Below are 14,036 nucleotides of genomic sequence, written 5' to 3' on the forward strand. Positions count from 1 at the left end.
CCGCTCACTGCGGCTGCTGGCCGCTCACGCTGGCTGCTGGCTACATACGGTAGCCCATGGCAACCCACTGCCATAGGGTCTTCAGCCTACGCCGTCGCCGGCGACTCACAGCAGTCCAGCTCCAGGTTGAGCTGTTGTTCAGCATCTTAGCTGTGGAGGGCAGTGTCACTGGCCCTCATATGTGGGACACGAACCGGGGCCCTCTGGCGTCCCAAGCCAGTTCTTAACCATCGCACCACACGGCCAGCCCTTCATATAAACTTTTTAAAGAGATGAGTGATAGAGCTAACCCTTATCTGTAAGTTTTGAATTTACATTGTTTCTTCCCATGTATAAAAAAAAAACAACACCATTTTTTTCCCTACAAAAAAAAAAAAAACTAGGCCATAAATAGCTACATTTCAGTTATAAATACAAGAGTCTTCCAAAGTACAACTCAACAAAGAAACACCCCCAACGGTTTAAATATGCCATTTTAATTTATATTGGGTTATCAGAAAAGTCATGACACATTTTTGCAACGAAAAACATAGAAAAAATACGTCATGACTTTTCTGACAACCCAATAATACAGTCAATGCCAATGGGTGTAATCAACATCAAGAAAGATCTCTGTAGTCCTCAATAATTTTTAAGAGTATAATGTCTGAGACCAAAAAGTTTAACAACCGCTATTTTAAACCATCACTGTTTGTATCCCTTCTGAAGAGAAATACAAAGTAGGTTACCTAATACTTCCAGTGAGTATTTGCAAACTACCTCATAAAAAAACTCAAAAAGATAAAAACTTAGATCACCAAAAGTTCAGTCTCCAGTTTCATGCAGTACAGTAACCACTCATTCCCTAAAACAAATTTATTAAAGCTCCGTATATGCTAGGTCCTGTGTATGGATATGTCTCCCCTTCCTTTCTTTCATCCAAGGTGGATAATTAGAGAATGTATTTTTACCTTTATGTAATCAGTGAAAACTAAAGTATAAGGTTAATGTATTTATAAATATTATCACTAAATCTAGAAGACCACTGTGGTAGGCACATCTGGTTTTGCTGCCTGATATCCCTACCCCTTTTAGTAATAGCCCCATTTTTCCACAGCAAACTCGCTCCTCCCTCTAGCCAATGGTCTTGGTAGATGCATAAATTACAGTGACCAGCTACACCCTGGCCTGGGGGCTGGACACTTGACCCTATTTAGGGCACTCTCTCCTCTGCGACCCAACAGAAATCTGATCTTGAGCAGAATGGGCAGACAGAAGGAGATAGTTAACTCTCACAGCAATAGCCACATGCTAAAATCCCTGTGCTACTAAATTCTCCAGAGCTGCCCATGTTCTTACTGTTTGTCCTTTTGACTCTGCAACCTATCCAGCATTCTTCTAATAAGCTGACTTTTTTCTTTATTTATCCAAGGTCTGTCTCTATGACTTGTAATTAAGAAATCCTGACAACCACTAAATCTCCAATGGATCCATCTAAAAATTAAAAACGACTATGTTGGAGAGAAGGAGGACTCTCTACAAAATTAAACAGGTGATCGAAGAGAAGAAACTATTACTAGCATACATTTGAAACAATATTTAACCTTGCTGCTAATTAAATAAAAATAGTTAACGAATTTATCCCTCTAAATCAGTTCTATCCAAAAAAGATTTCTTCTATAATACAAATGTTCTGTATCTGCTCTGTCCAATATGGTAGCGCCTAATGGCTACCACACATGGCTACTGAACACTTAAAATGTGACTCACACAACTGTGAACTTGATTTTTAAATTTCATTTAATCTTCATTGACTTAAACTTAAATAGCCACTTGTAGCTGGTGGCTACCTTACTAGAGAGCATAACTCTTAACAAAATAAAGAACACCCACTTAAACCTACTGTTTTCAGGTCCTCAAGAAACTATTGCTAATGACAATATAAATCAGGCCAAGTCTCTTAAGTAGTCTGGAAATATTTATCAAAAGCCATAGAAAAGTTTATTTTTTGAGCCTAATAAATTTATCGAAATAATTCAAAAGAAGGAAAAAAGGGCCTAAGAATAAAAGTTGTTTAGTAGCAGCACAGCACTGACAGGCTAACTGAAATAAGTCAAAATGTCCAGAAAGAAGAATAACAGTACATATACAATTAAGTTATAATTAAATATCATAACATATAGTTCATAAATATCTTAATATATAATTAAAATATAGTTAAAAGGCCATCAAAAAATAAAGGTCATATAAACAGAAAACCACAAACAAAAGGTTAAATCAGGAGCAAAGAGTGAAGAAACATGCTAATATACCACAATTACAATCATGTTTGAAGAAACTATACATAATAAAAAGATCTAGAGACCCACTGAGAAATGTAATCGTTGTAGTTACAGTATACATTTTAAATTACTTTATAATTTTTCTAAATGACATTGGATAGATCCTCCCCTAAACATTGCTAGTTATTTTTAAATGACATTTTGCTTCCTGACTCTTAAATTATTATTTCCTCTGCTTTTTAACCACCATTCTGTTGAAAACAAATTTAATGAAAAATATCTAGTGGCCTAAATATATGGCTGTCCCCCTAATTCGAAGAAGTAAATCATGGAGCTTTACAGAGAACTAGCAGAGAATTTAGCAAACCCACAGCTATGTGTGGGGAGTTCCTGAATTCTCCAAAGCTTCCTAAAGAGTGTGTCCAATGGTGCCATCTATATGTTAGGACAGTGCCTCCAGCCTACCACCACTTTTACTAAGTTTGCCCAGTACGCCATATAAATATGATTTTCTATATAAAAGGATTGGAAAGCACTACCTTAACGGATCACAGAGCTCTCGCCTTACAACCTAGTTGAACCTACTTCTAGCATGGAAATACAAGTCAATTTAACCACTTTATCTTTCTCTACCAATTCTACTTCTAAAGGTTCTGAAAGTTTACCCAACCTAACTAACACGCTAATAACACAAAAACAAACTTTAAGAAGAAATATATGTAAGAGGGTATACTCTTTAAGAAAGGTATATATACTAATAACTGAACATTTCTTAGCAAAGCTGCTTCTTTAAATTTTTCTTGTTGCTCTTTTTCATACACAAACCAATCTTCCACATACCATTATAATTTGTGTGATTTAGTGCTTGAGTGCATCTACACATCTAAAATGAAATGCTCAAAAGCTGAAGTTCTTTCAACTGAAATACTACCTTGTTGATGCTGTAACATTATTTGGTTCCAGGATGTTTTCAGTCATCCTCAATTGTACCACCTCTGGCAGGTCATTTGATTTTTCTGCGCCCTCTTCTGGAAGCTCTTCTATATGTTCCAGCTTTTCATCTTCCTCTTCTTCCTCAGAAAGCTCATTAACCTATATAAATAAAAGAAAATTGAGAATTAAAATTTAATGAAACTATTCATTGACATTATCTAAAATAAACTATTCTAAGAAAATTTTAAACACAACTCATTTTTTTACTTCATTTCCTAGGACCAATTTCTCTTATGCATTAAGTAATTGCCAAATTTTCCATATTAGAATAAAATTGTAAACCAGGCAAAAATGACATTTTAAAGCAGGAGGTAATGATTACATTAGTATATCACTAGGAATATGTGTAGGGCTGCAAACTCTGAAAAGTCCTGCACACTGTAGTTAGTTCACATTAAGCAAGCTTCATTTCCTAACTAATCAGTTTTGCAAATCTAATAATTACAAAGACTAACTGATCTTTCCAATTTCCAAGTTCATTAAACAAGTGATTTTAACAGAGTAAGGGGCGATGGGGGGGAGGGCACACAAATTTTGCCTTACTTGTTATCTATGTTTTACAAAATGACAGCTAACTTCCTAAATGATTCAGATTGAATTTTTCAAGAAAAGACTAGACCTTACAACAAAAGGAAACTCTGTTCTGACCATTAAGCACAACTCAAGGTTAAAATTCTCTTTCTGACAGGGGTTATAAAATATCTTCCATTATCAAACTGGCTATATATAAGTATTATAAATAATCACTCTAAATAAAAAGAGTGGAATATTACAGAAAGAAAACCAACAAAACATTTTTAAATGAGAAATATTTTTTAAGCTATCCCAAAGAATAAACTAGCCATAAGTGGTCTTAACATCTTTTATAAATTAATACTAGCTGTTACAAAAATTGAGCAGTAAAAGTATACTTTCATCCATTTTAGCCAAGTGCACTGGAAGTACCTAGAATAAATTTACCATTAAAGGTACCAGTGGTGTTTTTCCTGATGGACAGGCAAATATAGTTGCTTGACTACTCTCAGAAAGTAAAATTTCAACCAAAAGAAAGGTAAATACACTGTGATGTTCTACCACATTCCTAATCAACAAGTACAGACTGCCTGCTTTCAAGTGTAATACATTAAATACTTAAAAGTCAAGCTTTGTAGGCAGGAAGATCAATGTTCACATCCCTATGTGCTCTTAACTGTCAATGGCAACTTACTTAACTTCCCCAAGCCTATGTATAAAATGGAAATACAGTACTACCTACCTTACAGGGTTAGTTAAAAGGATGAAATAATATATGTAAACTCTTCAGCAGTGTCTATACATAATAAGCAATAAATAATAGCTATTACTATTGCTGGCATTACCTTATTTCTATAAAATAGATCCTAGTTTCTACAAGTCACATCATTTTTTATAAGAAATGAAGAGTGTCTGTCATCCAAATAACCTAAATCAGGAGCTCTTAGTCACTGGTCTATCAAGGTCACTAGTCAGATGAGTCACTAAAAATTCATTATTAAAAATAGTTAATGACCTCAATTTGTGAGCCATTTACTTTATACATAAAAGCACATGAAGCAGATTCTGTTGAATTTGCTGTGCACGTAAATGCCATCTCTCATGTATCACTTGCATATAATAGTGATGAAAAAGACTAAAAATCATTGGCCTGAGTGGTTATTGAGATGTAAGATTTAGACACAAAGGTGAAATTTTCAAATGACAGATCAGTTTTTAAACTGGACCAAATGGAAAATAAGCCTATTTTTCCATCTGTGTGTTTAATAAATTACTGAAAGTCAAGAACGTACTTAATATGTATCTGGTAACACAAGCAAAAAAAAAAAACTAGCAAGAAAATACTGTTTTCATTAGTATAAAATGGGAATTACCATGGTTGATCTATAAAGGCTTTGGCACAACAACAGAATATTTTTTAAATACTTTAAAGATGCCTAGATAAACTGAGAATAGACGAATATTTATTCAGTCCACAAAATTTTGGTACAAAGCTGCTATTTTATTACATCATACATTTTAAAGTCAGTTTGTCTATAGTTAACAGTTCTTAGGAACTATGAAAGTCTTATACTCAATTATAATGAATATATTATAGTCAATTCAATAAGCTTTATGTAAATCAACTGACATTCTCTAGCATTTTCACCAATAATCACAAGCTAAAATATGACATGAACAGTAGTAGCCTATATGGGTTTTTCTTCTCCCCCCCCCCCCAAACTCCCAGGCCTCCCAATGTAACTTCCTGCAGTAAGAAATGACTACATTAGTTTGGGTAACAGTAAACAGTAAACACTTAGATAAAAATGCTCTCTCTCTCACCCCACACTTATCTTCAAAAGTTCTTGATCCTCTCCTTAACAACTTGACCCTCTCCTTATCAACACTCTATTCTGTTCATAAATTATTCTTAACCTGCCCTATATATGCAGCTGCCTCAACTCCACTTAAGGAAAACCCTCATCCATACTTACATCTCTTCTTTCTTTGACTGCTGTAATTCCCTTCTCTAGGGCCTCGTGAAATGCCTGCTCTCCAGACTCCAGCTTGCTGCTACCTGGCTTCTCAAACGTATAAAGAAACAAAATTACCACCTACATCTGCACAGCACTCTACTAGGTTCGCATTCATTCAAGGGTCCCATACAGAGAGCCTGCCCACTGACTGCTCATTCCTCAAAACTCCCTATTCATCATCTCGTCACCTCTCTCATACTGTTAAATAAGACTATCTACTACCTTAACAAGGTTCCAACAGCCAAATACCTGCATCAATTGGATGAAATCCAAAAGAAGAGAATGCTAGATAAACTTGCTAATTTCAAATATCAAATTAGGAGAAAAATCAAAACACTGCCAGGATGGGCCAGGTCTGCCTACCATCTTTAAATATGTGGATAAAAATTAGCACCATTTAAGTTAGTCCAACTTAAAAATACAACCAAACTGTGCTGAGCTTGAGGAGATTCTACTTTCACTCAATATATTATCAGATCTGCTTTAAAGAAAACAAACTTTCAAAAATCTGTTCTTCTATTACTTGCAACCCACTTCTAATTCAGAAATATAATAAAAATAGATAAGAAAGTAGATTCTGATAATTAGCAATACAAGCCAAGATAATGAAATACACATCACTGTCTCTGAGGACTCACTGCACTATCCCATTTGTTGAGCATATCTGTTCGATATGCTAACACCCTTTTTTCTACCGACAGGCAAACCTGCCGGATTCAACATTATCTCCTCTGGTAATTAACCACCATTCTACTTAATGTAAAGCACAATACATTTTAAGTCAATTTTTCGAGTGCTTAAAAAATTACAAAAATACAAATGCAATCCATGAGAGAGATGGATATATTTCAGAGTACATAAGAAACTGCAGAATAGAAATTTCAGAGAATTATACCACAATATACAGCAATCAAGGCATACCCTGCCGACTTTACAGAAGTCAAGATATGAACATTAGGTAAAATTGGCATCATCGGTTTCTTACAGGTCAAATTATCTTAGAAATGTAGAAAATGAATAACACAAACATATGTAGCATATTATTTCATTTTGAGCAGCCATTAATTTTATTTAAAAAATAAATTACTGAACTAAAATATAATTTAAAGAAAAGAAAGGTGGCACACAGAATTGCCCAAAGATGGATTTCTTATGGGCATCAAAAGATATTAAAGGTTTAAGACGTATCTATTTACTGTCCTTTTCTTGTCATTTTCTTTTAAGCAAAAATATTTTTGAAGAAGTGTGACAGTTCTTTATTTTAACCAAGTTTTTAAGTCAGGAACTATACATGATAGTTGGAAATCTTCACAAAAAAATATGCAAAAAATTCCATGGATCACTGATTGAGACCACAAATTCTACCCACTTGATTTACTTCACAAATATTGGGTTGTCGGAAAAGTCATGACGCATTTTTGCAACGAAAAACAGAAAAACTACGTCATGACTCTTCCGAAAACCCAATATATGTATATATCTATATCTATATCTATATATAGATATAGATATCTATATCTATATATATATATATGCACGCTAATATCATCCTCAGTTTACACATTACAAGCTGCAATCTGGCATGTTACTGTTTCATTAAAGTTCCTAATAACTGAAAAAGAGAGAGGGGAGAAGAAGGAAGGAAGAAAAGGAGGGAAGGAGAGAGTATCAGACAAAGATAAAAATGTTTACATGAAGAAAACAGAAAATTGAGGAAGGTAAGAACCCCAAATATTAAAAAGATTTATCCATAAAAGTTCACAACAGTATAGAAACTCTTTTAAATAAAAGCTGGGCTACCCAGAAAATAAAATTCCTAATTCAAATTATCAGAGCCAAGACTTACAAGAACTAATGAAAATCTGTACAATAAACTACCTTTCAGGGGATGCTGCTATATAATCTAAGAGCAAATGAAGGGAAGCAACACAAATGTCCATCAATAAATAGTTTGTCCATATAATTTATCATCTAAACCTGGGCACATTTACGAGTAAAAAGGAAGCTACTAATAATTACGTTAGAAAGCAGACATAAACCAGGACTATTCTAAGAAAACTGAGGAGTATTATCACCTTTTCAAGTGGGCACTATAAATCAAATAAATTATGTTACATCCATACCATAGGGAACTATACAGATGTAAAAACAAAACTATGTTCTCTATATTCCCATTAGAAAAGGTCTCCAAGATACACTGCTGAATTTTTTAAAAAGGTGCAGAACATTGTGTGTGATATGCTATTATCATATTAAAAGCCTTCAAGGAAATAATTACTTATATTTGCATAAAGAAACTGAAAAAACACATAAAAAATGAATAGGGGGAAGGGAGTATGAATAAGAGCAAATTATTTTACTGTACATTTTGTTTTGTTTTGTTTTGTTTTGTTTGTTTTTTGTTTTGTTTTGTTTTTTAGCTGAGCCATCCTGCTACCTATTGGCAGCTTAGCGGCTGCTCAGCTCGGGCTGGCCTCGAACCGCTGTTGCTCAGAGCTCAAACTCTTGAGCGAGCTCTTAACCAACTGAGCCATTTGGCCGGCCCCTTTACTGTACATTTTACTTGATTTTTTTTAACCAGGTGATTATTCATTTAAAATATGTAGCAACCCTACCCCACACCCAAAATATAATTTCATAGGTTTAACCTAATAAAAGTTTGCTTGACAAATCATTTCACTGACATGAAAAACTTCCAAATAAACTAAATCACAAATTACCTAAGTCTGAATTAATGTGCCTTTACAATAAATTACAATACTGTGTCAATATTCTCATTTCATAAAGAAGAAATGATTAGGATACTTGTACAATCTCAACCATCAAGGCATAGCAATAGCAATGTATAATGTAGCCTGAGAAATAGATTTTAATAGTCAAGAGTCACAAAGCGTAAAAAATTATCTGCAGCCTCAACTGTTAATTCTGCTAATGCTTCCCTAATACTAATGACAATGACTGCACCGCTATGCTGATATGCTACTTTGAGCAAAATAATCTTCATGTTTCAGAGTTTGTGTGACCTTTGGGTTGACATACCCCTCTATTTCTATTTCTCCCCCTTTGCTTACATTCCTCTATGCTTGCAGCTTCTTTGCAAAAACAAAAAGGCACACTATTCTTATAAACAATGCTTAAGTTAACAGACAGAAAAACACAAAGAAACCCACAAAATCTCTACCATGTACTCTGGTTTCAATGCATTTCCCATATTACCCAAATTGAGGACAAGAAGTTACTCAGAAAAAATATCATGTTCATATACTACATGGATGTAGATAACATACAATAACCAAGAGAATTTCTTCCAGTTTAGTACTTAATTCAATCAAAGTTTGTGCGAAGGCTTTAAGAGCATTTTTTTTAATTCTCCCTCCAAGCAGAATATTTAAAACATTCTCACCTGTTCAGTAATTGAACTCAAGTCATTAGATGAAAAATCTTCCTCTTCATTCTCAAAAAACTCATAATAATTTTCCAGAAGTCCAGCCATTATCCTGCTCACTATTTCTTGCTCTTTCAGATCTTCCACATCTGTGTAAATGCTAAGAATAAAAGTCCAAAATGAATTGATAGTTCTTAAAGTTAGAAGACAACCATGAGTCATTTCATAAACCTGAGCAATTTATGACATTCTATGCCTCAGTTTTCCCATCTGTAAACCCTACCTAATTTGAACCCTTCAAAAAATGCTAGGCATAACCAGATTTACTACAAAAAAATTAAAGATTCATAAGCAACTTACGATCCTTGGGAGACAGCATAATGATTCTATTTCACAAATTCAGTTTTTTCAATTAAACCAAAATTTATTTAAAAACTTACTGGAAGACATCTGGACCAAAGACAGCAGCCAAAGAGTTTGCAGACCAAATTTCTTCATGATGTGAAGCTACATTGGCTAAAAATCTACACAGAAACTTTAACAAACTGTAATTAACAGGTGGAAGCTGTTGCAAGAGGAACCTCAACTTTCTTCCAAATTCATCTTCGTTATTATAATCTATAAAACATAATGACAGGTTTTTTTAATGAAGTAAAAAAGCAAAGCTCAGATATTTTGCCAGGTTCACATTACTCCACCCACATCACCTTTTTGCTGCAAAACCTCTTCACTTCCTCTACTAGAGGCCAAATGCCTTAGAGTTTTGCATTTCACTTAATTGAAAACGAAGAGTTGGGCCGGCCAAGTGGCTCAGTGGTTAAGAACTGGCTTGGGACGCCAGAGGGCCCCCGTTCAGATCCTACATATGAGGGCCAGTGACACTGCCCTCCACAGCTAAGATGCTGAACAATAGCTCAACCTGGAGCTGGGCTGCCGTGAGTCGTCGGCGACGGCGTAGGCTGCAGCCCCTGCTGCAGTGGGTTGCCATGGGCTACAGTATGTAGTCAGCAGCCAGCATGAGCGGCACTCAAGCTGCCTCGCCCGGGAAGAGCACAATGATGGTGCGAGTGAAGCAACATCCTCCACAACTAGACTGAAGAACAAAAAGACAGCAACTTATCTGTTCCCCTTCCCCCAATTCCCCAGTGCTGTTCCCATCCCCCAATAAAAAATAATAATAATTTTAAAAATATATAAAAAATAACTTAAAAAAAAAGAAAAAGAAAAAGAAAAAGAGTTGAAGAGAAGGAACTCAACCCCTCAACTGCTGGAGGATGTTTTCCTCATTTATTACTCATTGGCCACAATTCCCTAATTTATTTTTTTAAACTCTTATCATACTGTCTCTTGTAAGATGGTACCTGTACTTCCAAATTAGTGTCAACTATAAGAAGTCAAAAGGCACTGGCTAATACCAGTCAACACCAACTACTAGTGAGCAGAGAAGAGAAGCAATTTAACCTGCTCATAGTATCAGTGATACCTTCCCATTTTAGATGAGTCGGAAAACAAGAAATGAACAGGGTGAGGGTGACTTTCTTCTTCTCTTGATATCCTGAAAAGAACAATTAACTTGAGCAATACCAGTTCAGTAGAACTAAGTAAAAAGGAATTCCACTTCTCATTTGTTTTTCTCCTCTAAGCTGGTGTTGGTTTCTGTTATGAAAGTGCATTTTCAACTAGCAGTAGCTAGGCCGTGTGTTTAGCGCATGTCAATGAGTTTTCATTAACAGAAGCTAGGCCTGTAGGAACCCCACTGGTTGGTGAGGGCCCCACTTAGAAGTAATGAAGTAATTTATTGCTTCAATAGTGAAAAGAAACATCAGCTTTTTTTTTCACTTTATATTTTTCTCCAGGTTAAAATTAATTTAAATATTAATTCTTGGTTAAAAAAAATATTCTTGATAACAGGTTACAGTCATATTACACATCTCTGCAAAATAACACACATCTAAAAAGTTTATCAGGAAAGGCTACAGTCACATGAATTTTACTTACAATTTAAAATGCAACCAGTAACAATTCTTCTATATTTTGTAATATTACCACTGTCCCCATTCAAACACACCAGGCCCTTTGATTTTATAATTGGATGGAACAGTCCCTGGATTAATGCTTTTTAAACCACCATGCCTTATTATAATTGGTGGAAATTTTTAACCTAAACATTTAACAGCAAAGGATTATTTAAGTAAATCAAGTATATCAACTCAAAAAATAAATGCAAGCAGGGCAGGCCAAGTGGCGCATTGGTTAAGAGCTGGCTTGGGACGCCAGAGGGCACCGGTTCGGATACCACATATGAGGGCCAATGACACTGCCCTCTACAGCTAAGATGCTGAACAACAGCTCAACCTGGAACTGGGCTGCCTTGGGTCGCCGGCGACCGTGTAGGCTGCAGCCCCTGCGGCAGTGGGTTGCCATGGGCTACCATGTGTAGCCAGCAGCCAGCGTGAGCGGCCAGCAGCGGCAGTGAGCGGCCGTCCAGAAGCCGGCGACTGATCTGCCTCACCCAGGAAGAGCGCAATGATGGTGCCAACTTGGGCCAGTGAAGCAACATCCTCCACAACTAGACTGAAGAACAAAACGACAGCAACTTGTCTGTTCCCCTTCCCCCAACTCCCCAGCGCTGTTCCCATCTCCCAATTCCCCCAATAAAAATCTTAAAAAATAAATAAATAAATGCAAGCAATTTAATATTATCAATATAACTATAGCCAACACTGACAAATTCTACATAACACCCTCTCTAGTTCTGTAGTACTTATCATCTAACATACCCACACTTATTTTGTTTACCATCTATTTCTCCTCTATCTCACCTTATGCCCTTCAGAATTTTAGCTCTATGATGGCAGACATTTTTATTCAGTTTTGTTCACTGCTGCATTCCCAGAATCTAGAACAGTTCCTAGCTTATAGTGGGTGTTCAATAAATAATTAGCTGAATAAGCTGACTGAGTACACAACAACCAAAAAAAAAGATGCTAGACTACTAAAACATTTGATTTCGTGGGGTGGTAAGATTGTGGGCAATACTGTTTTTACTTGAAATATATAGTCCATGTTGCTCTACTTTTGTTTGTGAACATTTGTACTACACAAAAATATTTATACCTGTCAGGCTGCTTCTAAACTCTTCAAATAAGGCAGAGAAGCATTTCAAAAAAAATAATCATAATACACACACACACACTTCCTGCGATGGCCCACCATAATTAAGAATTTTTATGTTCACACCATCATCTGTGGTTATTTTCAGTCTCCTGAGCTTGTCAGGTATAACATATGGCCCCTTTTCTGTCCACAAGGCTAAAGATCCTGCTAAACATCCTCCAATTCACAGAACAGCCCTCCTGTAATGAAGACTTATCTAGCCCAAAATATCAACAGTGCCAAGATTGTGAAATCCTCGTTTAAATAAAAGATCTAATCACACCAGAAATGCCATATTGCAGTGTCCTGCTACCACAGAAAATGAAAACCACTTTTCAAAGACACTTAACTCAAATGCAACTGCAACAATACTCCCCCCATGATCTTAAAAGCAATAATAGTCTCCTATATCTGTGAATGTCAATTAAAACAGTAACATAATATTTATCTACAATAAATGGAAACAGAAATCTTAGTCCAGAGACCTAGACACCTTTCCCAAAAGAATAGTTAAAGGATGGATAAACACAATACAACAGATTACATTACAACAGAAATGCAAATATCATCTCAAGTGCTGCCACACCTATCTGCATAACTATTAAATAAATGGGTGTATGTGGGTGTGTATGCAAGCATACATACACATGCTAATGGTTATGTATGTGGGAAATGGTGGGTTTCTCATAACACCAAAGGACTTATGGACCACAAACATTTTGCATGACTTAAATTCCTTCAAGAGTAAATGTTAAACTAAGAATTAGCCAGATGCATACTATCATTCCATGAATGATAACATAGTGCATGATGCAGTACATGGTGACAAAACAGTTTCTGATATTCTCAATGAATCAATGGCTTTAGTACCATTAAATCTTATTCCAATTATTCTTTTATAAATTTTCAGTCAAGACTGAAAGATTATCTGATTCTTGGAACTTTAAAGACTTGTTGAGCCGGCCAAGTGGCTCAGTTGGTTAAGAGCACGCTCAAGAGTGCCAGTTCTGAGCAACAGGTCGCCGGCTCAATTCCCGGCCCGAACTGAGCTGCCAACAGGTGGCAGGATGGCTCAGCTTAAAAAAAAAAAAAAAAGGCTTGTCTACAATTCAGCTAATACAGGGAACATGGAGCCCTATCACTATAAAAGCAAAAGAATGGCACTAGTCATTAAAAAAGGGTTCACAAAACTCTTACCACACCACTTTCATTAACATATTTAATGGATACAAAATGCTTATTAGACAACAATGTAAACATTGTTTTTAAAATCCCTACAAGAAATGAATTCAGAAATTCAAAACAAAAAATGTAATATTTGTTGGGGGGAATAAAGGTACACTTTGAAAAAAGTTGACATTATTGAAGACACTTCATTTTCAAAGTTTTTGACCCAGGTGGCACAGTAAAAGAACAAAATTCTATCAGCTAACAATTTCTGAATATAGCAAGTTCCAAGTGAGCCCTGTCATCTAGCTGAACAGAAGAAAACATATGTAAGAGGGTCGTAAAATATCATTGTATTGGGCCGGCCGAGTGGCGCGATGGTTAAGAACTGGCTTGGGACGCCAGAGGGCCCTGGTTCGGATCCCACATATGAGGGCCAGTGACACTGCAGCCCCTGTGGCAGTGGGTTGCCATGGGCTACCGTATGTAGCCAGCAGCCAGCGTGAGAGGCCGTCCAGAAGCCGGCGACTGATGTGCATCGCC

General features: G+C 36.0%; 1 protein-coding gene across 4 annotated transcripts in view; it reads right to left on the reverse strand.

Moving 5' to 3' along the window:
* Positions 1-14,036, reverse strand: part of FAM13B (family with sequence similarity 13 member B) — a 104,684-nt gene that overhangs the window by 66,467 nt on the left and 24,181 nt on the right. For 2 of the 4 annotated variants that reach the window (XM_019661542.1, XM_019661536.1), the window contains exons 5-8: positions 9,611-9,788; positions 9,189-9,330; positions 5,744-5,830; positions 3,193-3,353 (exon numbers count right to left, since the gene is read on the reverse strand). In XM_019661542.1, coding sequence (XP_019517087.1) covers positions 3,193-3,353; positions 5,744-5,830; positions 9,189-9,330; positions 9,611-9,788 — 568 coding nt within the window. The remainder of the gene's footprint in view (positions 1-3,192; positions 3,354-5,743; positions 5,831-9,188; positions 9,331-9,610; positions 9,789-14,036) is intronic. The other 2 variants (XM_019661559.1, XM_019661549.1) reach the window with 1 other exon arrangement.

Source organism: Hipposideros armiger, unplaced genomic scaffold (genome assembly GCF_001890085.2).
Source record: "Hipposideros armiger isolate ML-2016 unplaced genomic scaffold, ASM189008v1 scaffold_11, whole genome shotgun sequence".
In the NCBI taxonomy this organism is placed as follows: domain Eukaryota; kingdom Metazoa; phylum Chordata; class Mammalia; order Chiroptera; family Hipposideridae; genus Hipposideros; species Hipposideros armiger.